Here is a 26,201-nt window from a genome sequence, read left to right as displayed (position 1 = left end):
TTTTTTTTTTCATACGCAGTAGCACTCATTATAAATATTCATTTGCGACATGTATTTTTGCATGTGTATGCGTCTGCATGTTCATGGAAGGACAATGGAGAGCAGGAAGGGGCCGGCTCCGTGTTGTCCCAGACAAGACATACATACCTACACACATACACACAAAGCAACACCATTATTTTGGGTCCTTCCCCCACCTATAAAGCCCAGAGTGAGAATAGTGCAGGAAATGGGCTCTCATTCACAACCATGTGACAGAAAGGACAACTGGGGAAACACACACACACACACACACACACACACACACACAATTACAGAAATCAACTGTATCAGCAAATCACCAAAAAAGAACAGAAATTAGATTTGCTGCCCCACTAAGCAGCCGTTCAAGGCCTTTAGAGGGAAACATTGCCTGTTTTTGGCTGAGGACTGGAGCAGTGCAGCAGGCCATGCAGTCGGCCTTTACAGGCCCACTGATCCGATCCATAATAGCTGCACGAACGGGTCAGGGTCACACAGTTGGAGGCCTGTGCTCTGCTGTTGTGGCTCATGAGCAACCTATAACTATCTCTGTCTGTTTGTCTGTCCACCCAGCCTTTCATATCCGAGTCCCCATCCCGCCCCAACGTCTCTCCCTTGGCAGTGTGTCTGTGTGTCTCTCTTCTGCCAGCTAAATGCTGAAACACTGGAACAAAGATAGTCCCTATCCTGCTGAACCCTCAACCTATCACACCAAACCCTGCTTCCCTCTAGTGCAGCCAGTCTGTAACTGGGTCCTTCAGTTATGAGAATTGAGGGGAAAGAGGGACAAAAGTGAAACAAAAGAAAAAATGAAAGAAAGAAGTGAGAATGTGACCTCCAACTTCACTTCCTGCTGACGTGCTGCTATTCAACAGTGGAAAGAAGACGTTAAGCAAAGTCTTAACCTGTCAAAGGGATCAAAGACAGGATTCAGTCTGGAAAACTAACTGGAACTGTGTGGGTGTTTTAGCATCTGTACATGCCCAGTGTGTGTGTGTGTGTGTGTATGAACACAAAGAGTGAGAATATTCACTATGAGAGGAGATATTTGTTCAGCCGGGGAATTTACTGATGAGATTAGGCGTTAGAGCTCTGGTTAGGGGGTTCGGGGATGTGGAATGTAAACAATAAGCAAGCGGAGAGAAAGATTTGAGCTTCAGCTTCCTCCCTCTCTCCCTCCCTCCCCCCACTCCAGCTCCCCCCTGTGGCTCCAAAGACAAGTCGGATTGTCAGTGGGATAGTTAACTTTATCGTGTTTCTTGAAAACATTTGTTTGTGAGTGAATACACATAAGTAAGACATGGGAGCAGGAAATACTAAAAACACCATAATAACATCGACAAGAGTGATTGCACTCAGCGGTGATGGTTTAGTGATGGCACAGCTGGACTGTGTATTATTCTTGAAAGAGTTTTGAGTGCAGTCTGCAGTCATAACTATCTGAATGTTGGTGTTCTTCCTACACTTTTAACAGTGACAGTGAATAATGATCTCCCTCTTTCACACACATCACTGATGTTGGTGCTAATGGACACTAATGGATGTCAGTATGCTTTCTCCCCCTCTCTTTGAGAGCAGGCCAAGTTTTAGGGTACAAAGAGGGGGTTCAGGCAGTGTCAGCCAAATGAGGAGCGCAAAGTCCATCATTAAAGGACGATTCTGGTTTATCACATGTGACAAATGTTTAAAACTGTAAAACTGAAGCACTGAAAAACCTGAAGCATGTACTTTATTTTCTATGTGAAAATTTAGAATTTTCATGTGAACACTATGAGCACAGAACAGGTCCCATATGGTCTAGCGGTTAGGATTCCTGGTTTTCACCCAGGCGGCCCGGGTTCAACTCCCGGTATGGGAACTAATATTGCACCATGGTGGGACTTATGATTCATAACACATTACATCATGTAGTTTATGAGAAAGCTAAACTCAAACATTGATCACAACCTTCAACTGCTGTTTGAATATGAACAATCACAACTTGGATAACCTCAGGCCACATGTGTTGTTCCACAGAAAAGAAAAACTGAATCACACTTGTAAAACACATTTGTCCAAACACCGCATGTGGGAACACTCATATGTTGTATTCCACTTCCACATGGGGAAGTGGAATACAACATGTGAGTGGGCTTTTTTATAAGGATTTAGATATCATTGTATTCACTGGAATAAATGCTGAGATCTGGGAACGTAGGGAAACAGCAACAAGGAGATGGAAGATGGCGAGAAATGAAAAGAAATGTAAAAGAAACAAGATAAATTAAATGTCAGTGATGTCCCTTATTGTACAGCAAAACTGTATGTGTGCACACGCCAGTTAAACCAGAACAGCCTGGGCAATGATTCTCACCTTTGTTGTCTCTTCAGCAGAGCCCAGTTTGGCCAACGTGGTGATTTGTTTTTTGCCTGCACTGACTTCTTTTTAATGTTGCCGCTTTCACAGAACTCAGCAATTACCTTGGTGAGCTTAGTTTTATTACTCAAATACAGATAGGAGGGATGGTCAAAAGTACAACAAGAGTGAGAGTCTGCAGCCACACTAGTTACTCTGAGCATGTACTTAAGCACATTCTAAATGCCATCGTGGTCATGCTAACATGCCAAAGACACATTCTTCGGGCACCATGCCATGATGGTAATCCATCCATTAACTGTCAAGACATTTGATTTCATTCTTAAAAGAGTATATAGAAATAGAGAATATAAAGAGAATATAACTTTACACTTGTGTAACATTGTTGGACTTATGATGGACAGTTTTATTAAGTATAACTCCACAGTCCAGATTTAGTAAAATTGATTAAATATATTATATATATAATTAATTACCTTAATCATATATTGTATAATTGAAAATATAATTGATTCAAATGAAGGCTTTGCACAACTTTTTTTTTTTTTGCATATGCAGTAGCCTTGTACTTCCTAAGAAGTAGGACGGAGGGAAAGTCCGGGGATGGGAATATATTTCAGTGTGGACCAAAGTAGTCAACCGACTGACTGATTGACACTGGTGTCCCCAGAGCCATACATGTAGCCTGGCTAAGAATAACAACTAAGTTATAATATACCGGATTTGTCCTTTAACAATCTGATGCACGATCTATCCCAAGTATACCACCTTTATTCCACATGCTGGCGCTGAAGGCATGTCTAGACCTCGTTGAGTCCCATTTGGAGATTGAATATCTGGTGTCCAGAGAGCCTCGTCCCCACTGTTTATTTTAGGGACCTCCTGATATGCAGCCTGACTGTTGTGAGCGAAGGAAACATTCACCAGGGGTCTCTCATCATGATCTGAGCCCCAGGGGTGCTTGGGTGGGGCAGGCGGGTGACAGGCCTTGCCACCTTGAATATGATTGAAAGAGTTAGGAACACCACATGACTCTGTGGTTACAAGACAACCTCAAGAATCTGTTCTGTGGCCACGAGATGATGACTGTGATTTGGTGTGCGTGCATGCGTGTGTGTGAGGGAGAAGGGGGAGAGGTGAGGCGACTCAGATGCTGAGATTTCCATTTACCCCCCAGTTCCACGTTCATTACAAATCCGTCCAAGCAAAGTGAATGTTAAGACACTCCAAATTAACCCTGAGAGTGACAGAAGCAGCCTCAGCTGTCTGTGGTATCACTTTCCATCCAAATGGTATGGCTGGGGGTCTGACAACTGTCACCTTGACCTTGCTTCGCTACACCACTCTCCCAAGACTCACTAGACTCTCTGGGGCGGGTGGGATGAGATTACTAACATTCACAATCTGCGCTGTCTCTCCAAAAACACAGCTATCTGCCAGTCACAGACATATACTCATGATGGGATGGTTCATAGCATGTGAAGACACTAACATGTTAGGATCTCTGAGTATGTCTTCAAGTGGGTTTATATTTAAGAAAATTGTTTGTGTGTGTGTGTTTGCGTGCCGCTCTTGCATGTCACCTTGGATTGCAGCAGAGGGTGACAACTAGTCCGCCAGAAATTGCTGACTGGTTTATTGGCTGATTAGCGAGTCGCGTCTGATTCGCAGAGCTAAATGTCACAGAGATAAGTCGCATACTTTCTTCTTTCCACTCCACATCTTCACAATGTAGCATTCCTTTTGCTTTTACTTTCATGTCATTATCTCCATCATTCTGAGCTTGAACTTTTCAGAGCTGTTTTACCATCCCTTGCCATCCCTAAAGCCATGCCACTAGCATGGCTAAAAACAGAGGCTGCCATATGTAATCTTGAGCTGAAACTTCACTTTGGGTTTTTCCTTGAGCACTGGTGGTCATTACAGTTGTCAGGCCAATCAACGAGAGAGGTGACATGGAAAATGCAGTGGCAGAGGTCCCTAATCCTGCTAATAACAGACATGATGTTAGCTGTCCCACTTGAATAAATTAAGGCTGTACATGTCAGATGTATACTATATGCACAGGAGGTGTATGCTTCTTGTTGAAACTGAATTTATATCTTCTAGCTCAAGCCACACTGGCTGCAGACTGTGAGTACCAGCCAGGAGAAATCAATTAAAGCCAGAAATGTGTCTTCACATTAAGCTCTGATATCCGATCAAGGCTACTCGTTTCAACCGAGAAATAGTGAGGGGGTGAGAGGATGGAGGGCTCTTTCCTCAGGGGGATGCTGGAGGGTGTGTGAAGCAGTGGCCTGCGTGCCGTCGGCCAGCCGCCTGACGGGGAGGCACATGGTGCCAACAGCTGCCATAGTGAAATGCTAACCCCTCTAAATGCTCAGTCCAGTAAACAACGCTGGGCTGAACACATGCCAACAGGGGAGCCTGGGTGAGGAAAGGGTGAAGAGGGTGAATGGGGCGACCCAGCTGACGCCGTGGAGAAAGGAGAATTGACCCCTGTGAAATGGCTTATTAAAGTGTGGTGGTCACCATTCTGGGGGGCCAGCACAGGACAAGACGGTGAAGGAAACTCAAAACCGTCTTTGGCAAACTGAGCACGGTGCGGGCCACAAGCTGCAGACACGAAGCCCCAGATTCAGGAGATACTTTCATTGGATGTATTTACATAGACGGGACACACTACGTGCATCAAATATTGATGACATTTTTATTGCCGTACTCATAGTGCAGAGTGTATTTTATATCACAACTGAATGAGGAGTGGAACGGATTTGAACTCTGCAAAGTCCCCATTCTTCCCCCTTCTGAACACAATGCAGTCAGACTCATGTATAGCTTCATTTACCTTTTAAATTGATAAATGAAGTGCACCCAGTGAAGTGTGTTGCAGTCACTGGAGCTACCGAGGGTTCCCATGCTCTCAGGCCTGCTAGGGAGTGGCAGGAACAGATGTGACATCTACACTCCACTGTCCCTCCCACCCTCAGTCTCTCCCTCTGCTGCTTGTAAAACAATCCATCTTCCACTTGTAAAAACATTACTTTCTATCTACATCGTTTCTTCCCATAACTCTCACTTTGATCAACATGAAAACAAAATTATCCCTAATCTTGTAATGTGGTAATTGCATCCACTCAGTGATGGTTAAATGTCATTCAGGACCATCACAGTAATTTAATGAGTGCCCTTCAATCTGTCACTTCATTTCCCTCTCACTACTGCGTTTCACTAACATACACACTCAATAATGCACACACACACACACATGCATGTAATAAGCTTGAAAATCGAAATGTAATCATCGTGAAAGGTGAAACTTAATCTGAACCACTCTTAATATGTGGCATTTTACTCCAGTGCTTTTCATCTGTGCCTACAGGTCAGCTGGATTCACCATTGTCTCATGATAAATCACCTGAGCAGCGACGCCCCCATCTGTTAGCGATTTCAAGAGCCCGAAAGCTGGTGGCTGCTGGCTGACCACCTCTCTCAGTTCACCTACATATTTGCATCCTATATTTGAAAAAAGCTCCCTTTTCACAGCAAAACACAAGTGTGTTTAATTTCCTCAATGGCTGCAAAAAAATTATTAATCGTATCATTTTGCTCTTGATAAAAAAATGAAAACGGGTCCCACAGACCCGAACACCATACAAGGGTTAAATACATTTTGAGTACAAGGCTTTCACTTGTAACTGAGTATGCTAATAGTGTTTTATTGTGACTCTTACTGAAGTAACTCATCTGAATTCTCACTGAAAAGTCACTCAAAACATAAAGTGAATATGCAATATGTGTTAAGTATAACCTACAACGCATTTTAGGCCCGAAACTGTGACACTTTTAGATGTTCTGCTTCATTCTGCTCCTTCCTAAAAAGCTGCAAACAATAATGTAGTTGAAGGACAGCGGTGGGTTTCTCACGCCACGGGAGAGATTCTCAGATAGGAGGTGTTCTACTATCATCCTAATCTTTGCATCCAGTATAAAACCAGGCCCACACCTGCCCATACAATCTTTTCTATCACTCTATTAACCACAATGTGTGCGTATGTGTGTGAGAGAAAGAGAGAGATTGAGAAAGACGTGGGACTGTAGACCTAATTGTTTGTTATTGCCCTCCCTGACTATTCAAAAAATTATCTCCCGGCTAAGCTCCTTCCTCAGTCATTACACACCTGCCAAACATGACAGCTGATGACAAAAATATGTGCCTCAGCAAGGATGAACTCACTCTGGGACTATTGTTTAAGGACCTTGTGCTATTAACAAACCGCAGGGCTTCAGGTTGATATTGAGGGGCTTATCAAGAGTTTAGACAGTGGTTAACCAAACATGAACCACTCTCCTGGCTTTCCTGTAAACACAACCTTAATGACAGGGCAGGCAGAGTCTCTGAGGACAAACACTCTCAGTGTCACATACACTGTGTACCTACAGGAAGTGATGTAGGCCTCAAATATCGCTGGTTGGCCATGGACGACTGTGTTGATGAGAAGAGGTCTGCAGCGTTCCTCTTCAACAGGAGGTACAACTATTCACAGAAATATCATATGTGAGAATTAACATAATCATATATATGATATATTAATTAGATTTTGCACCTTTTTATGTATTTCAATTCCAACAACTAAGTGTAATGTCCAAATCGTCAAGTATTTCAGTCTTCGTAGCTACCTGTGCCAGTGGAAGATAAATTATTATATGAGAACAGTGAGATATAGGGGGTGAGAGGCAGAGTGTGCACATACCAGACCTGCATGTAAAAGGCAACTTCAACCACAACATCCTGAGTTATGTGGTTGCACATTAAGGGTGGCACGATTTACACGTTACCAAGTGAAGTGTAACCACAGTGAAAAGTGATATAAACATAACATGCATGCTATGTACATGCATAACAATAAAATGTAGACAAGCAACTGGATAATGTGTCAATTTGCCACAATGTAAAAACAAATAAATAGCTGGAAAAATGTGTCAATACTGTATATTATCAGACTATGTTTTAATAATATCCCATTTATTACATCATGTAGTTCATTTTATAAGAAGTGTAAGATATGAACAAATAATACTGAATACTTCAATAATTAAATGTGTCACTATAGTTGTATAATTTTTACAGGTGATGACTGTATTTCTTATCACTGTCAGTAAATCCTGTGTTAAAATGATGTTACATCTACTTTGAAGCAGCAAAAGCAGAAGTAATATGACACACCTAAGACATGTATTGCATTGATAGGATTTATTACATGTTGATCCTGTTATGAGAGACCCTGCACTACATTCTGACAAGTTGTTATATTATAAGATACAGGGTTTCACACAGACAGACCTCAGGATTACTCAACATACTCATCCTGCAGCACGAGGGCAAGCCAGGGGGTTGCAGGTGTAAACGTGAAGGTCTGTTCCAACCTGCCCAGTGGCCCGTAGTCTCCAGACACAGTCAAATGGGAGGGCAGGTTTCGGTTGACAAGTCTGAGCGAGAGTAGAGGAAAAGGAGGTGTGTGAACAGCACATAGATCTGTGTGTACGGTGGGTGTTTGAACTCTGCTCTAAGAGTGAATGGTTTGTCTTGACAGTTGTGTTTGACCACAGCTTTTCAAGGTGGATTTTTTTTTTCCATTTCTGTAGGCACTTACGAATCTGAATGAGTTTTCAAGTGTAGATTGCTATTGTTAAGTGTAAGTATACCGCTGTTTCATTAATAAATCCCAAAGTCACAGTATTTGAACAAATCAATCACAGATCCCAAACATGTCACTGTGCATTTCTTTTTTTTTTTACATTTAGTCAAACATTCAACAAAAATGAATGCCTTGTTTAAAAATCCTGTATTCTAGATTTTTATTATTAAATCAAAACTATTAAAAATAACAATCACTTCAGAAAACAGGTCTTCTTTCAATGTGGTGTACCACAGTTTACCCTCAGTGAGATAGAGGATCATATGTAAATAACACCATAGCGCCCCCCCGTGGACAAACGCCATGCCCACATTTTCTGCTCTAAAAATGTATTTGGTTCTTACCTTTGATACTTGACTCTTATCTTTGGGACCATAGAGCACTGCATACGAAGCATACTATTATCTGCTGCTGCGAATACACATATATCTTAACCTAGCTGTATCTTAATTTAACTCTAATGTACAATCTGGGATTTGTGTACTGTTCTTATTTATACAATTTGTATATGTTATCTATATGTATGTATCACATAAATACTACATGTATAGTATCTGTCTTTTGAGCTATGGCAACACTTTAAATGTAGTAGAAGTAGTAGTAGAAAAATAAGCAATAGTAGATAAAAATATATTGTAAATACATATTGTACACTATGTAAACACACACGAGTGCAGCATATTGATATGAATCAGATTGTGGTCTCCTTTTGGATTCCACTTTATCTTAATGGAGCATTTTCTGGGAATTGCTAGCAAATGTGCTGGAACCGCATTAACATAAAAGCCAATCAATTATTGGATGCACATAAATCGATTCATTGAAATTACCTTTAACAAGCCCCGCCCTGTCATGACGCCATCGTTGTTTGGCCCATGACGCTCCTTGTACACGTAGCCTAGTAGGATGTGCTCAGTGAAGATGGTGGCGGTGTGTCAGTCCCACTGTCCTGCACATTTGTAAGAATTTATTTATATCTGTACACATTTTCAACATCGGGTAAGAGTACATCTGTACCATCGTTTATAATGTTTTACCCCGAACGCTTTAATCTGGTGTCTATAACAGGCATGGAACTGTTACCCCTGTAGTTAGCATAGGCTAGTTAGCCAGCAGTGCTAACTAAGCACCAATGCTAACGCTAGCTGACCAGGCAGTGAACCTGTTAAATTATGCTCGATGAGTGGCCAGAGACCTGTTACTGTTCGGTGTGTGCCCCTGTCAGCGTTGAATATGTATAAAAAGGGTAAACCATTTGTTTCCTGTCTTTAGAAGTCCCGGCTTCGGACTAAATCAGCCGACTATAGATATCAGTGTTTTGCTGGGTAACGTTATGGCGTTAAGGACATGTAGAGCAATGTAGCGTTACCGTTAGCCGTTAAGCCAAGCACTCCGGACCTCTCCTCGTAGGTAGCTTAATGTGTAACGTTAACATGATGGTGTCGTGTCAGAGATAGCTAAAGGGTAGGTGTCATATAAGTGTAGGATAATGATCAGGAGACGATTATCAATAGGTTAACTTTGTGAGTTTTGTTTCATGCTAACTGTTGGTGAGTTGGTAGCGCTAATGTTAGCTAACGGGGTTGCAACGGTTTCTTGTGAATCTACAACCCAGGCGCTTGAAAGATCCGGGATCAAGAGTTCATCTGGCTAAGACTACTTCCCTACTAGCAAGCTCTTGTGGTTATTGATCTTCCTCTCTAACATTTCAGACACTCAATAGCAATTAGCTCCCTTAGAACTTCACACTGACAGATGCACAGTGTATCCGATGGATGAAATAATCTCATCAGGACACAGTGAGCGGTCCTACAACCCTATGTTTTGTATTAATGACATCAAGTGTCATTATTATTGTCGTTACTGACAAAAGGCGACAAGGCTGTTCAAAAACACAAGTTAGCAGCAGGACTTAGACTCATTTGACACTTGTTCCTCTCAAGTTACGTCACTGAGTTCCTGCTTGTTAAAGTTCAATCATAAGGTCAGCGTTCCCTTTATCTGAGCACCCTTAATCAAACTCAGTACAATTCTATAATTGCTGTCTTGTCAAGAAGTTTCTGGATGCCACCAGATTCTGAGAGCAAAAGCTATCTATGATCGAAAAAAGATTTTCAGATTTTTCGCTGCTCTTTAAAATGACTGTTTTTCACTGATATTAACTTAACATGATTTTACTGTTTCTACAAAAACATTTTCATTTATTTGTTTACTATGAATGTTTGCTTGTGTATATGCTCATGCATGTTTTGATTGTTTTAGTAAGATGAATGAAAACCATTTGACTCAGATTTGGTTATCTAATCAAATGCATTACACTTGGATAATTTTGTTCAACTCAATATAGTACTATATATATTTATATATTTGTTGTAAGATCTTAGAGCTCATGTAGAAATTGCCACGTTGTTCCATTCTTCTAAAAGGGATCACAGACTATTACACAAATAAGGGTGTGGTAAAGTCCATCAAAGAGGTATGTGTAGCTTTTTCATTAACCACTTCCTTTTTCCATGTCTTTACTCAGCTTAGCCTGACTTCAGTCTCCGTTAACATCAACTAGAGTGACCTGGTCCTCGGACCTGTTAGCTCTGCAGCCATGCAGCCTCCTCCTCGGACTGGACCGCCGGGAGCCTCTGGCCCTCCTCCTTCTGGGCCCAATATGTTCCGGAGGACCAGGCCTCACAAGCATACAGCAGCGGCCACTGCCACGATGCCACCTGCTACGCATCCCATGACAGACCCTTTCGCTTTTGTTAGAGCTCCTCCCCCAATGGCCACAGGTGGTGTCCCAACCATACCCAACAACAACCCTCCACCGATGCAAGCCCCACCTAACATGATGTACTCTCAAGCTGGTTCAGGGCTGCCTCCACAACCACAGACAATGGAGGATGTCCCAGCTGCTCCACTTGGTCCCCCACCATCCTCTCTGCCAGGGGTGACCCTGTTCAACCCTCACAGTACAGCATCCCTTGGTGCTTTCCCACCACCTAATCCTGCAGAATATACATCTTCACATAGTGAACAGGGTTATTTTAATTCAAGAGAACAGACAACATCCATGGCCCCAGAGCCACTTGTGTCCTCAGCCCCAGTACTGTGTCCGACATCTTTGAACCAGGATTTTCAAGGACGGCCTCCCTCTCAGCCTGTGCCCTTCCAGCCAGTGCCTCCCACCACCACCTCTTCCCAGTGGGCCCCCGATCACGGAAGTCGCCCTCCATCTGTTCAGAACTATTTCCAGCCTACTAATGACCCTCCACCACAGCCTTTTAATTTACCTCCACAGACCCAGATGTACCCCCCCCACGCCTCATCACCCCATCACAACGCCTCTACCCCTCCGACACAACCTGGACATCCCCAGATCCAGGCTCCTCTTCCTCCCCAGAACCCTGTAATGACCCCTAGTTCTCAATGGCCTGACCCGAATGCACCCCAGCAGCATAATTCTCACTTCCAAACTCAGAGCTACTTCAGTCAGAGCTCTGCCCCCCAGGACTCATGGTTCAACCAACCTCCGCAGGACTCAGGCTACCACCAAATGGGGACTGGCCAGGGTCATCCCCAGCCCCGATCTGACTCTGCTGGACCTCAACATGTGACCAATGCTGGGCCTGGGCCTAGTTCTGCCCCTGCCCCTACCCCTGCCCCACTCCCATACTGTCAAGAGTCTGGTACACTCTCAATGTTCTTCAAAGACAATGATGTGGAAAATGAAGAAACACTGGCTGGAGAAAGAAATAAGGCAGTGAATGGTATTCCTGGATCCTTTCAGCATCACAGCAACCCGCAAGCCCATAGTGGCCATGCAGATGTTCCTTTGGATTACCAAGGATTACCTCCTGTAAAAGATCATTCACACCTACCATACATGAATGATGGCAATCATGGTCACCAGAAGCCCCCAGATTCCCAGTATGACCATGTGGAGAATTTTGAGTGTGTCCCGAACCAGGAAGTATTACCCAGTGAAACCCATGGCAGCCCTGCTGCTTCTGTAAGTCATGGAGTAGACCAGTTCGAAACAGGGCCGAACCTGGAAACTCCTGATTCTATTCCAAGACCAATGAGATCCGCCAGTGTGTCATCTAACTATAGCAATGTGAGCCATGGAAGTGGAACTGGCTCTCGTCGGCATCAGGGAGTAGTTGGTACTTTTATTCAGCAGGAAAGTCCCCGTCTGACTGATGAGGCTAACCTGTCTGCTGCCGCTGGAGGTTACTTTGAGCAGATTGATACTTCTCCGGCTGGAGATATGGGTGCACAACAGAGCACCTTGGAGCAAATGTGGCCCCCCACACCTAGCCCCCCCAAACCAACTGGTATCTTTCAGGCCAGTGCTAACAGTTCTTTTGAACCGGTGCGCTCGCATGGGGTTGGAGTGCGTCCTCCTGAAGTGGATCGCGCTAAAATGGTAGCGGAAGGGGGCGCAGATTCTACACCTGGCAATCTGGAGCAGCCACCAGATAATATGGAAAATATTTATGGACCAGGGCACCCCCTGCCTGCCGGGGCTGGAGCTGGTGCACCTCATCTTACACACCCGGTGGTTCACTCTCACTCTCGACCTTCATCCCGTGCTTTTGGAGCCAATCGGCCCTGTGAGAGCCCCGCCACTACTCTGTGGGCTCAGAGTGATCCAGCTAGCTTGGGCGCTAACATCCTCCTAGCCCCCGCTGCCCCGACAGTTCTTGCCCCTCTACGAGAGCCCAGTGCCGATGTCATTCAACCACCAGAAGATGGCCCACTCGACTTGCAGCCCTCACAGAGAGTCCAACCAACTTCACAGCAACACTCAGAGAACCTCGAGAACCCACCAAAGGTGAGTGAGGCAGAGCCCACTGACTCTCAAGGCAACTTGGGCTATGCATCTCTGCTTGTGCCTGACTCACTCCAGCAACCTGTTTTGATTGCCCCTCCAGTCTCTAATTACAGCGTGATTCCCCCCAGTATGCCTGCCCAAGCAGCCAGTTTAAGTAGCCTTAGGGAAACTACCCCACCAGTGAGATCAGTTGCACAGGGACAGGGTGCAAGTACCTCCCAACCACCTTCAGTAACCTCTAATCAGAACCCACTTCTTGCTCCTGGACCAATCAGCTTCAATTCTTCAGTCTCTAACCAGGGCCCGCTCAATCTGACTCGAGACAACACAGAAGCGGCAGCATTCGACAACACGGCTTCACCGCAGTCTCAGCCAGTCCGCCCTCCTCTTTCAAGGGGCCAGTCAATGGGGGTCCACTCTGCTCTCCAGGCTAATCCACAGGCTTCTGTTGTGACTGCTGCTGTGTCTAATCATAATCAACCATCAAATTATGAACTACTTGATTTTTCTATGCACCAATCACAAGCCCAAAACCAAGCATCTGGCCATCCTTCCTCTCTACATGAGTCTCCACAATCTAGTAATGGATTTTACCTACAGGTCACCAAAGATGCTCAGCAGGGGGTAAGGGCGAAAGGGAATGCCCCTGTCCAGATCTCGTCCTCTTCATCTACCCCACAGGTACCACCAGCACCCTCCCAAGCAGCTGCAAACACCCAGCTGCCACCAGCGGAACCCCCTAAGACATCAGATTCTCAGGCTGCACCGCAGGGACAAAATGATGCTCCTCCTGTTCCATTGAGTGGAGCACAACCCCCCCATGGACAGTATCCAGCCCCAGCACAGGGGCATGCTGCTGGGAGTGCTCTTCCCTCAACTCCTGCATACCCTCCAGGGCCTCGAGGACCAGTACCTCCAGGAGCTTCCCAGCCAGCTCCAGCAGAGCCACCTCGACCTCCCTCCTCTGCAGGCAGCCAGCAAGGCTATGGGCCCCCTCCTCCAGTACCAGGGCAGATGTATGGTGGCTATTATGGTAATTATGGAGAATACCCCGATGGCAGAGCACCTTATCTCCCTGGCCAGTACCCACCTCCACACGGGGATCCCAGAGCACAGCAATATTACCAAGTATGTGGAAACTTTTTTATTCTAGCTTGTGACTGTATGCCACTTTTTTGTAAAAAAAAAAAAAAAAAAAAAAAAGTTGAAGAAAATAGCTCATTGATGCTTTTATCTCTTAGGATGGTTCATACAGGAGCAGAGCAGATCCTTGGTATGGCAGATATGAAGGGCAGACTCCAGCGTATCGTGATCCAAACTACCCATACAGAGAGCCTCAGCCAGAACGACCCAGCTCTAGGGCCAGCCAGTACTCTGACAGGCCGTCATCCAGGTCAGGTCATAAGATGCCTAATGTCGAGTCAGCACTATTCTTATTTTAGGCATTAATTTGTTTACATAGATTTTAAATGTCTTATTTAATTAAGAAAATATTGTTAACTCATGGTGAAATTGGTTTTGTTTGATGTAAATGACTTTCTTAATATGCTGAGATGGTTCTTGTACGTGACCTATAAATCTCACCTTTTGCTTGCTTTGTCCCATAGGCAAGGCTATCCTGAAGATTACCACAGAGCAAACCAAAGTGCCTATAGTGAATATTATGCAGATTATGCTAAGCACTATGATTATGGAGGTATGGAGTTGAAAGCTGCCATTACTTACTGTTATGAATCTGAATGCATTTTGCCCGTCTCGCTCACTGATTTTATTGTAAAATAATTAGTTCCTCAAAACACATTCATTTCATTCCTTTGTATATGAATTGTTTTCATCCATGTGTTTTTGTTGGAAGGATACAACTATGGACAGTATGACCCGCGATACAGAGGATACTATGATCAGTCCTACTGGTCTAATTACAATGACGGCTACAGAGGCAGAGAGAACTACTATAATCAACAGATGTATCCACCCAGGTATGCAGAGAAAGCCTTTTGCACACTCGAAGTTGTGCATGTAAATGAAATTGTTGCTATTACATTGATGCATGTTTGCTATGAAGATGAAATTGTGCTAAAGTGTTGTGTTTGCCTGTGCATTTATTTTGTGTAGTAATAAAAAACAGAAGCTTACTAAGTGCAGTCTGTCAGATGATAGACACTTTTAGCCTTGTTAAATGTTGTAACAGGTGGTATTGCCAAATTTTGTCATAAAAATGTAGTGTAACGTAGTTTGATCTACAAACACTGTACACTCTGCTCACAGGAAGGAGGGCTATGATGATCAGTGGCGGTACTATCCTGGTTATGATGCCAGTTTTGATGATGACTGCCGTCGACGTGGAGAAATGTACGGCGATGAGTTTGACCGACGCAGCGTCCACAGCGAGCAGTCGGCACACAGCGTGCACAGCTCCCACAGCCACCACAGCAGACGAAGCAGCTTCAGCTCACGGTCACAACAGGTGAATGAGTGGGTTTTTCTTGTGCGTATCAAAGTTTTTATTACCTGTTGCTGTTCTCTGGCATGACCACAGTACTGAGCCACTTGTGCCGTGCTCTAATCTGCATACAGCCAAAAAAATGGTGCTCATCACATGACATGCACCTTCCTCCACCCCTCTTTGGCATCAATACTGTTGGCTGTTTGACAAGCCATTACTAAACTAATGAATTGAGACATAAACTGTTGTAGCCCTGTAATGCTTTTCTAATATTGATTTGGCAAAATGTTTCCTGTTGTTGACGTCAAAATGATTCATCAATTAACTAGTTTTACTTTCATTATAGCATACTTTATACATTACTGTGCAACTTTGCTAAGCATCCTTTCTGCACAAAGTGCTGTTCCAAGTCCCCTTAAAGGCCTTAATGGGTGGGCTGTGGATTTCTCAGCTTTCCCATGACATCCCCTGTAGCATCTACTCTTTACTATTAGTTATGCTTTCAAGCAGTCTCATGATCGTTCCTGGTTCTCAGCTGCTTTATTCATCCCAGTTCCTTGACATTTGTAGAATGGTCACCTATGTAGAAACATAGCTTATATGTGGGAAAGTGGGATAACGGCTGTCACATGTTTTTAAAGGGTCATGACACTTTGTGAGAAGAATATGTGCTGACATTTCATAGTAACCTCCCTCCACTCTCACTCTAAACGCTTATCAGAGCCGCACTGTCTACTCCTGTTACACTATTGTGACTTGAATAAAGTTTTCAGCATCATCTCAATGACTGAGCAGTATAGGCTTAAGCTTACTAGCCTGTCATCTCATTCTGAAACCAAAAGGGTTTTGGTATCATACTTAACATATGGCTAACTTTGCCCTTAAATTTTGAGTTTATTAACCGTTGGTGCTGAAAATGTGTGCAACTTGCAGTATGCAGGTGTTGGCTTTAACGTTTTTTTTGTCCTCCTGTTTGATAGTTATCTCCGTTTGTCTTCCCTCACTGCAGAGCCAGGTATACAGAAGCCAGCCTGACTTAGTGTCAGCAGTCTATGACACCACAGCATCCACTTTGGCTGTGGATTACTCGTATGCGCAATACCCGAACCAGGCTGATGCTTCCCAGAACTACAGCCAGTACCTCTATTCCTCGGAGTACACCGCAGACAGCAACTGGATCGCCACTGAGCAACGTAAGTATATAAACCTTAGTTTCAAGAAAGTTGGCATTTAGTCATTGGTAATACTTTAAAAATGACTAGTGGCTTTGGGACATTATACATTTTTTGTCTCTCCTGCTGTCACTCTAATGCTTTCCCTCCAGCTCCTCCTCGTCCTGCAACCCCAGAGAAGTTCACCATACCCCACCGTTGTGCCCGCTTTGGACCTGGCGGTCATCTGGTCCAAGTTCTGCCCAATCTCCCCTCAGCCGGACAACCTGCTCTCGTCGACATCTACAATATGGAGGTACTTTTAGCAGATTGTATTTCAGCACCATACTATGGGAAGTTTTAGTCCATTGTGTTTATTTGATGAAGAGTTGGTGACATCAGGAACGGAGATTTGTGAAATATCAGTGTTTCAGTTCCTACTCAATAGAAAACAGAACAGAATATGCATCCCATAAACTACATGCCTATTGTTCCTCCTCTAGCACTAGATCAGTGTTTCTAAAGAGAGCATGGTACTAAAAACCCTGTAACTTGTAAACTTACTCATCAAGTCAAACAGTTCAGCGGTTACACAATGTAGTTTAAGGTAGTAGTTTGAACTATGCCTGTATTTGCAGACCATGCTGCAGGATACCCCGGATCAGGCCGAGCTACGAGCCTTCCCTGGACCTCTTGTTAAGTGCGTATTCTGCCATATTTATCCATCACAAATAGCTTTGGGTCACTAACCTTTAAAGGACAAGACTTGTCAACAAATCCCATGAGAAGACCAAAACCAACAACACATTAGTCTGTCTCTCAATACTTTCCGACTTCCCCCGACTGTCTGTGTCTCACAGCCCCTAGTTCAGTGGTTCCTATTGAAAATGTAGTTCTTGAAAAACAGGTCAAGAATACATAGTTTCTATTGTTCTTTAAGTACTCGCAAACACTAGTTTGTATTTGCTGGGGCTGAGGCTACACAGACAGTACTTGTTGACAGGATCCATTCATTGCTGTTTTTTTTCATGGGATTTTTGATATTAAAAAAACAAATCACGACACTGATATTAATTTCCTAGCACTCTGCAAAATGTTCCCCAAACTGTTTCCTGTTTCCACTTAACTTTCAAAAATGCCGCAATTATTTGTCCATATCATGTATGAATGCATGCCAAAAATGTTTTGTTGCATTCTAGCGTCTTGATATCAGAATGTATAACAGTTAGCACTGAACTGTCTCACATCTGGTGTCCCTTGCATCAGGGAGGAGACCCATAAAGTAGACGTGATAAAGTTCTCCCAGAACAAAGCGCTGGAGTGTTCTCGTGACAACAACCTCTTGGACAGGGACTCTGCCCGCCTGCTCTGGGACTTCATTATGCTGCTCTGTAGACAGAATGGGGTAAGACCACACAGATAAAACTAAGAATATGTCAGACATAGAAATGGAAACAACTTTCTCACTGTCATACTCTGTTTCTTAAGACTGTGGTCGGCACAGACATCGCTGACCTCTTGCTGAAGGAGCATCGCTCTGTCTGGCTACCAGGCAAAAGTCCTAATGAAGCCAACTTGATTGATTTTAACAATGAACCGCTGGCACGAGCAGAGGAAGAGCCAGGAGCCGGACCGCTGTCCCTCCTATCTGACACTTTCATGACCGTCCCAGAGAATGTCGGCAAGGAAACTGAACGCTTCAGGGAACTGCTACTATTTGGCCGCAAGAAGGTAAAGAAATTTCCTCTTCAGCTGTATTACAGTCATTTAACTGGTATCTGTGAAATCTGAAATGAGACTGACTTTGTCTGCGGAATAGGATGCGCTAGAAGCAGCAATGAAGGGAGGTCTCTGGGGCCATGCCCTGCTGTTGGCCAGTAAGATGGACAATAGGACACATGCACGCGTCATGACGAGGTTAAGTACCAGTGACTCATAAATTTGGTTGCACCTTTTACTCTGTTATCATTTTTACAGATTTATAGATGTAATATTTAAGTTGTCCGTCTTTTTGTTTAGGTTTGCCAACAGTTTGCCTATCAATGACCCTCTCCAGACAGTGTACCAGCTGATGTCAGGGAGGATGCCTGCATCAGCCACTGTAAGTATTGCTGTGGCCTTCTCTCTCTGAAGAGGTTGTATTGGCAGCGTCTTTCAGGTGTGCAGTCCCGCATGTCCTCATTGCCACTTGATATGTTTTGTATTCATGTAGTGCTGCGGAGAGGAGAAGTGGGGAGATTGGCGCCCTCACCTGGCGATGGTGCTGTCTAACCTCACACACACCCTGGACCTGGATACTCGCACTATCACCACCATGGGTGACACTCTCGGTAGGTTTGCGTTCAAAAGGCAGCCCCTCACTGCACTGAGCTAAAAGGACTTCATCTTTACCACAGCAAACTCTTTACCTCACATCTGTCTGCACTCATTTTATGTTATGTTTGTTATGTTTTGTTATGTTATGAAAGCGTCCAAGGGGCTGATCGATGCCGCACACTTCTGCTACCTGATGGCCCAAGTTGGTCTGGGAGTTTTCACAAAGAAGAGCACCAAGATGGTTCTCATTGGCTCCAATCACAGGTTAGAGACAGAGGCAGGCACGCACGCAATTCTAAGGGACTAGCTTAGATGGCAATACAGTTTGCAGGTAATATGCCACACGTATAACCTTCTCTTGTCTCTTCATTTCAGTTTGCCATTTTTCCAATTTGCGACAAATGAAGCAATCCAGAGGACTGAGGCCTACGAGTATGCGCAGTCTCTGGGCTCCCAGCCATGCTCACTACCCAATTTCCAGGTAGAGTATTTGGTATTCACCAATGAATGAATAAACCAACACACACATTTGATTCGGAGATAACACTACTGAGGGATAACACTATTCTGTGCTCTTTATTGTCTCACTTTAGGTATTCAAGTTGATCTATGCATGCCGCTTGGCTGAAGCAGGCCTGAGTGCTCAGGCCTTCCACTACTGTGAAGTTATCTCCAGGACTGTCCTCATGCAGCCGTCCTACTACTCTCCTGTTTTCATAAGCCAAATCATACAGGTATAAACTCAATCTATGTCCTGCCTTTTCCTCTGAAGCTCCTTTTATTCAGATACATATAGATGCACACCCGTTTTAACATTCTAACAAGTCAAATTTTTATGCTGTTTGTTGACAGATGTCCGAAAAGCTGCGCTTCTTTGATCCACAACTGAAGGAAAAGCCAGAGCAGGAGTTGTTCAATGAGCCTGAATGGCTGATCCAGCTCAGACAGCTGGATGGACAGATCAGGGTGAGGAGGAGGAAAAGTGTAGTTGTTTGAATTTTGTTTGATGTCGACGCTGTGGAATTTCAACTTACATGAAATTATTCTCTGGAAATTGTTCCTATATAACAAATGTTTGATGCTCGTCTTTTTTCAGACAGGGAAGATTACATACAGTGAAAACAGGATGACTCCTACACAGTTCGATTGCAGCAGCCCCAGCTCTGACTTGGACCAGCCCAGTCCGCCTGAACCTTACAGCATGCCCGTGGAGTTGGATGGGCCCACCCCTGACAACCCACTAATGAGCTCTTTACTGCCCGGGCCTCCACCGCAGGGAGTACAGCTAATGCCTCCAGGTGTGTGTATGTGTGTCTAAATATGTTTGTGTGTTCAAAATAGGGCTCTGTGGTCTCCCTTTTATCCTCTCTTTACTATGAGTTAGATTCAAAATGCATCAGGGCTCATCTCTTCTACTTTTTCTCAGCTCCCACCTCCATCCTCCAAGATGGGATGGCTGCTCCTCAGCCTTTACCCTCCAATGATGTGCCCCAGTTCTACCCAGTGCCCCCCAGTGGACCCCCGGGCCAGATCCCCATCTCAGGCTACCCTCCACAGGATCCTGGCTTCGCCCCTCCCCCCTTCCAGCCTCAACCTGAGCAGTCAGAAATGTATCCAGGAGCCCATCAGCAGCCATGTCCCCCACCTCTACAAATGGGCCAAATGTCACCACATGTGACCCCTCAGTTGCCGCATTCACCCATACAGATGAACCACCCGCCACCCCAGATGCCTCAGTACATGCCCCCTTCTCCTGGGCATATGCCACCTGTCGAGCCGCCGTCCCAGGCCCCACCAGAGATGCACATCACTCAACCGGTGTCCTCCTCCCCACCCAGAAGCTCCCTCACTCCGCAGATGGACTTTTATGACCACATGGCTCACATGGTCAGTGTGAATATCAACAAAAATATGATCCTGTAACCCTCTTTATTTCAGCAACATCACGGTTCATAAAATGCTAACTATGTTGTGTTTTCTGGCGCTGCAGGGTCCCGGGAGGAGATCAAGAAGTACTTCACAATCTTCAATGCATATGGTGCGTTTGTGTGTCATGTATGAACTTGATGTCAGAGGGCTCTTCTGTTTCATCTGTCCAAGGCTCGTCTTAGCACCTGTTTCAGAACTCATGTGCCTCCTATGTAAAATTCTTACCAGTATTTCCTGGCCTACAGGCATCAGGACGCCGTTCTCGCACCACCTCTGAATCTTCCACTCACTCTGGTGGAAGAGAGAGGAGCAACTCAGCTGTCAAGCAGGCTTCTCCTCCACCCTCAATCCCTGAACAGCCCCGCAGAGAAGAAGCCAAGAAAGTCAAGAAAGACTCTCCCAAAAAGGTTCATACTCACACATTAGCTTTCAGATCTTCAAGCAGTGCTCCGGGAGTGTCCACTAGTGATCAGTTCAATTTCCTCTCTTTCACACAGGGTGGTGGTGGTGGTGGAGGTGGCTGGCTAAACTGGCTCTATAGGAAGGGGAAGAATGAGGCTCACTTGCCCGATGACAAAAACAAATCTGTAAGTTATAGATGCTGCATGTGCTTGTTTCAGCAATTCGTCTGTATTAAGTCTCACATTTTGCACAGCCTTTGTTTGTGTACTACTACATATGATCATTAGTGATAAGTGCAATGTTCTTTATCGTCAGATTGTGTGGGATGAAAAGAAGCAGAAATGGGTGGACTTGAACGAGCCTGAAGAGGAGGTCTGTATTGTTGTAAAATTGGTCTACAAGACTACCACCATCTTTTAAGCAGAATGGCTTTTGCTGTCTAAACTTAGTAACTGAAGGCTCTCTAGTTCTTATGTTATGTTTTTTTTATTATTTCTTAGAGTAAACCCCCTCCGCCACCCCCCTCTGGCTTCCCCAAGATGCCTCAGATGCCTGGCCCGGGAGGGACTGCAGCACCCCCCATTAGTGGTCCTCCTGTCAACATGTTCTCCAGGAGGGCAGGTGAGATGAGGACTGTTTAGGTGTGGCCTTTGGCTTCACAAAACGCTGGTTGACCTGGCATGATACTTGTGAGAGTTGAATTGCTAGTTGTGGGAAAAGTAATCAAAGAGACACCACATATTATAATTGTCTAACAGCGTTTACACCTATTTGCTGTGTTTCTTGCCTCTCAGATGTGTTTTCTTCTCCTCAGGCACACGGAGCAGATATGTGGATGTTCTGAACCCCAATAGAACTGTTAAACCAGGCGGATTAGGCCCTGCTCCCGCAGACATCTTTGCTCCTTTGGCACCAATGCCCATGCCAGCTAACCTATTTGTGCCTAGTTCCGGTGCGTGCAATTTGTTAAAACTATCTCCATTAAATGACGTTTGTAGGATAAGTTGCCACGGTACAATTAAGGACTGAAGTAATGAAAGGTATTCTTATCTGCATCCCTGGTGTAGCTCCTGACGATCACCAACCTCTAGAGGGCTGTGAAGGAGGCAATCAAGAGCAGAATTCACCAAACAGCAGCGCTGCTCCACAGGTATCTGTTCCTCTTTAGTAGTGAACCTTGTGTAAAAACAAAATAAAAATTCACATCGTCAGTCTAATGCTGAACATACTGTGGAATTAAACATGTAGGTACATGTTTAATTCCACAGTATGTTCATTTTGACCTAATTTTCACCATCCTTCTCAAATAGTGTAATGACTATATTCAGTCAACATGAAGTACAAAGATGAATCTCCCTTCATCCAGATTCCCTTCTGTCACACTTTAACTCCTCTGTTTAGATGTTCAACCCAACATTGTTACCACCTGCCCCAGAAGGTCCTCCTGTGCCTGATGGCTCACAGTCTGGAGAGGTAAGACAAACTGTTCGTGTGAAGTGCCACTGTAGCCACCATAGTACCATCATGCCACCACTGAATCATGATGCTCGACACTCTAACAGCCAGTGCGTGCAGTTTGCTTATTTGTATGAATGTAAGTTAAAGTCAGAGGGCGTATGAAAGAACATGAGAATGCATGCATGTCAACTTAAAGTCTTTGCCCATAATCATGCTAAATGTGCAGCCTTGATAAAATGTAAAATCTGTTCCATTTGCTGTTATAATCTAGTTCTCTCCATATCTGTTTCTTCAAGAATCACAATTTTCTAACACCAATTTTTTTTTAAATTTTCATTCTGAACTGGTGTATAATGGAAACAGGTCTAATCTAATGCATGGGAGATTATTAATATGGGGTTGTGGTTTATGTTTTTGTTGTCTACTGTTCATTTCCCTCCTGCTGTCTTTAGCTCTCACGTTCTAGCTCAATGAGTTCTTTATCACGCGAAGTGAGTCAGCATTTAAACCAGGTACCTCTAGCTGGACCTCATATGGTCCACTCTCACCCCTGCCTGCCACCCACCCAGCTCACCACATCACTAGTAGCATGCTTTACCATTTGCACCTGAAGCTTCACTGCCCATCTAACCCAGGATGTCTGCTTGCTCGCCTGCCTGCTGTCTCCAGCATTACTTAACTCTCTACTTACGTCTGTATTGGGTTTGGTGAATAACCAAACCCAACAAATAGTCAACAAATTAAAAGTAATCCGAGAAGCAGTGACTTCAATACATGTCCATGTTTTAAGCCATGCTAGTGGCATGACTGTGTGGATGATGCCAGTCTGTTGTTCCAACATTTCGGTCCAGATAGCTTTGAATTGTAGTGTAGACATTTACAATATTCTGATGATGAACCTTAATGACTCTCTAGCGATACCCTAAATATTACTGTAGTGTTACCAACAGGTCAAAATTTATACTTATTAGCTAGAATTAGAAATCATCCTCTAGATGGATGAGCACAACATTTTGCACGGACATTCTCATACCCCAGAGAATGAATCCTGATAGCCTCCTCTAGCGCCACCATGAGACTGACATTTGTGGCATCTGTTGGATGGATGGATTGACTTAGTTCAGACAATCATGGTCACCTCAGGGTGAAATGTTAACTGCAAAAGTAAAATTGTGAACTTAGTAAACATTCTCTACATTGTCTTTTTGAGCATGTTAGCATACTGATGTTAGCATTTAGCTCAAAGCACCGCCGTGCCAAAGTGCAGCCTCACAGAGCCGCTAGCATGGCTGTAGACTCAGTTGGGAACCACCTACTTCACTTGAAAGTCAGTGGATAACTTTGGCCCACAGATCATAGTGATGCACGCTGGAGACGGTTGCAGGACGACTCCCTTGCTTGTGTCATGGGAACACACAGCTTCAGTAACCCATCATAAAGCTTGCATGGTGACTAAAAAACGGTGAAACAGTGGTTTGTAATGCTGCCTCACAGTGGATCCAAGTCCACATGCCATTACTTTCCACTTTTCCTTGGCTTCTGTTTTAGAATCTTGTCAAACCATTGCGTGGCATTGAGAGTACATCCTCCTCTCATCTCTGCCTGTAGAATTAATGTTAAAGTAACCCTGCACACACACACTGTAGTAACTCTGTCCTTTGCAGAGTCATCCCGCCCAGGGAATGGCACCCACTGGAGGCGTCACCTTTTATAACCCTGCACAGTTTGCACAGGTGAGGATTTTTATAGTTTGAATAGTTTTGCAGGTGTGAATGCCGTTCTCTTTTGCCTTCAGTTTCACCTCTTAATGCTCTCTGCCTGCTGTTGTTTTTACCCCTTTTTCCCAGACAAGTGCACCATCGGGAGGTGGACACCGCCCTGGTCGATTGGGCGGTCAGCGCCAGTACCCAGTGTTAAAGTAAACACCTTGCAGAGAGATTGTCTAAACAGACTTGTTAGAAAGAGTGATATCGTACCAGGACGTAAATGAAGCACATGGATATACTTTCCTCTGTCTAAAGGACCCTTCTTTTTGCCTGCACCTAAGAAGAGCATAATCACAACCTCCATCATGTCGATCTTTGTCCAACAGCTTAACCACTTTTTCATCTTTTTCTTTGGTTCAGTAATTTTCACTGGTGTGTTTTTAACAGGCGAGGTGTTTTCTTGAAGGGCTTTTCCCTGCATCCAAACAGAAAACAGACAGTTGTTTAAGGGGCTTTAACACACAGGTAAAGTCTTATCCGTGGATGCGTGGATTCATACAAGAGCTGTATGCTCATGAAGGCATCATCTAGTGTACAATGAATATGTTGCTCCTCTAAGCTGTCCAGCTCCCCCTCAGATGTAACACTGCTAACAGAATGATCATCAAAGGACCTGTTTTAGTTTCCCTTTGTGTCTCAAGTCCAAGTGTCCACGTTTGATTGATTGTATGTATGATGGATAGAAAGAAACTGGCATCTTTATTATTTCATATTGCGAACTTGTCAACTGGAGAATGGCTTTTTGTGTGAGAATGAATCGTGTCAACAGTCGTCTGCTGTCGTGTTTGCTTTTCTTCAGCCGCGCGCTGGATGACACAGGAAAGAGACTCGTACTGGCTTCACAGCCTGGAGAGCTGGAGGAAGTCTGCATTGTCAGGACGCTGCTCATTTCAGATATTTATTTAAATTTCCTCCCCGCCCATCAGCAACTCTCGACTTTAAAGACGTGTCAGGGTCTTTCGTCCAAGTCAGGCTTCAGTTTCTCCACTGAGAAATTCAACGGTATCGCTGAAACGAGGGGTGGTCTTCAGAACAGCAGGAATTGGGCCTAAAACCGCATTTTAAATGTTGCTAAAATAAATCTATCCAAATATTTGTATATCAGATTGATTGTATTTATGAGCTGTAGGCATAAAGGTGTGCGTGTGTGTGTGTGTGGAGAGCAACTTTTTCTGATTAGCTTTGATGAAATGCATTTATGATTCACCAGAAATGATGTGGATTCATATTCTTATCATTTGTATTGGCCGCTTCCGCAGACAAATAAAACTTTATCTAAATTGTGAAATGAGAGCTAATTGTACTCTAAATACTTCTTGTTTTAATTTACTGATATGATTTTCAATTCAATCATTTGTCAACCTAAATGTGTTTTTTTTTTTTTTTTTTCCTTCTTTTTGTAGACAGCAGGTTATGATTTCAAAAGATCCCCCTTTGTTATGGAGAACCAACCATTTTCCCCAATGTTTTACAATTCCTCATGTAAAATTCTTCACATACAGCAGTAAATACAAAAGGTGAATACGAAATGGTAATAAAATTATTTTTTGCGCTCTGTAGCACTTTGAAAGAAATGTCTATTGGTTTTATTCATTACAGAATTGTTCTGTTTTTTTTTTTTTAAAAAAAGTAAATATGTGAATGTGTTTAAAAATGTCAGATAACTTGATGAGCATGACTTGAGAGGGGGGCTAAAAATCTTTTTTATACTATAATAGTTTTGGAACAGCATTTTTCAAACCATCTTTTACTGAATCAAGTGTTTAGCTCTGTGACTCCACTGTTGTGTGAATACATGAGAGGTACAACCTGTTTACTGTTAAAACAAT

General features: G+C 44.0%; 1 protein-coding gene and 1 non-coding gene across 6 annotated transcripts; both read left to right on the top strand.

The window, feature by feature from the left end:
- Positions 1 to 1,807: 1,807 nt before the first annotated feature.
- Positions 1,808 to 1,879, top strand: trnae-uuc (transfer RNA glutamic acid (anticodon UUC)). Its single transcript has one exon. It is a non-coding gene; the product is annotated as a tRNA-Glu (tRNA).
- Positions 1,880 to 8,986: 7,107 nt separating this feature from the next.
- sec16a (SEC16 homolog A, endoplasmic reticulum export factor) lies at positions 8,987 to 25,940 on the top strand. 5 transcript variants are annotated; one of them, XM_070850035.1, is made up of 32 exons: positions 8,993 to 9,075; positions 10,604 to 12,904; positions 13,505 to 14,032; positions 14,146 to 14,297; positions 14,512 to 14,600; positions 14,760 to 14,883; positions 15,173 to 15,371; positions 16,360 to 16,543; positions 16,675 to 16,817; positions 17,140 to 17,201; positions 17,768 to 17,906; positions 17,990 to 18,232; positions 18,321 to 18,418; positions 18,521 to 18,602; positions 18,714 to 18,831; positions 18,970 to 19,081; positions 19,193 to 19,298; positions 19,411 to 19,551; positions 19,670 to 19,783; positions 19,914 to 20,115; positions 20,244 to 20,704; positions 20,808 to 20,855; positions 20,992 to 21,153; positions 21,244 to 21,333; positions 21,464 to 21,520; positions 21,649 to 21,769; positions 21,963 to 22,100; positions 22,216 to 22,298; positions 22,550 to 22,621; positions 23,059 to 23,118; positions 24,271 to 24,339; positions 24,454 to 25,940. In XM_070850035.1, exons 2-32 carry the CDS (start codon positions 10,676 to 10,678, stop codon positions 24,526 to 24,528), a joined length of 6,501 nt encoding a protein of 2,166 aa, XP_070706136.1. In that variant the 5' UTR covers positions 8,993 to 9,075; positions 10,604 to 10,675; the 3' UTR covers positions 24,529 to 25,940. The 5 variants fall into 5 exon arrangements, with proteins under 5 accessions (XP_070706133.1, XP_070706136.1, XP_070706132.1 ...); XM_070850032.1 differs by having other exon boundaries at positions 8,987 to 9,035; positions 10,604 to 14,032; XM_070850031.1 differs by having other exon boundaries at positions 10,604 to 14,032.
- The last annotated feature ends 261 nt before the right edge of the window (positions 25,941 to 26,201 follow it).

Source organism: Pempheris klunzingeri, chromosome 19, assembly GCF_042242105.1.
Source record: "Pempheris klunzingeri isolate RE-2024b chromosome 19, fPemKlu1.hap1, whole genome shotgun sequence".
Taxonomy (NCBI): Eukaryota; Metazoa; Chordata; class Actinopteri; order Acropomatiformes; family Pempheridae; genus Pempheris; species Pempheris klunzingeri.
Note: the sequence above shows the minus strand (reverse complement) of the source record. Positions and strands in the feature narration are given on the sequence as shown.

What these genes read in the sequence shown, in the direction of transcription:
- sec16a (XM_070850032.1), top strand. Translation starts at nt 10,676, where the DNA reads ATGCAGCCTCCTCCTCGGACTGGACCGCCGGGAGCCTCTGGCCCTCCT. An exon ending in GAGCACAGCAATATTACCAA is followed by an intron (nt 14,033 to 14,145) that starts GTATGTGGAAAC and finishes TTTATCTCTTAG; the next exon opens with GATGGTTCATACAGGAGCAG. An exon ending in AGTACAGCTAATGCCTCCAG is followed by an intron (nt 20,116 to 20,243) that starts GTGTGTGTATGT and finishes ACTTTTTCTCAG; the next exon opens with CTCCCACCTCCATCCTCCAA.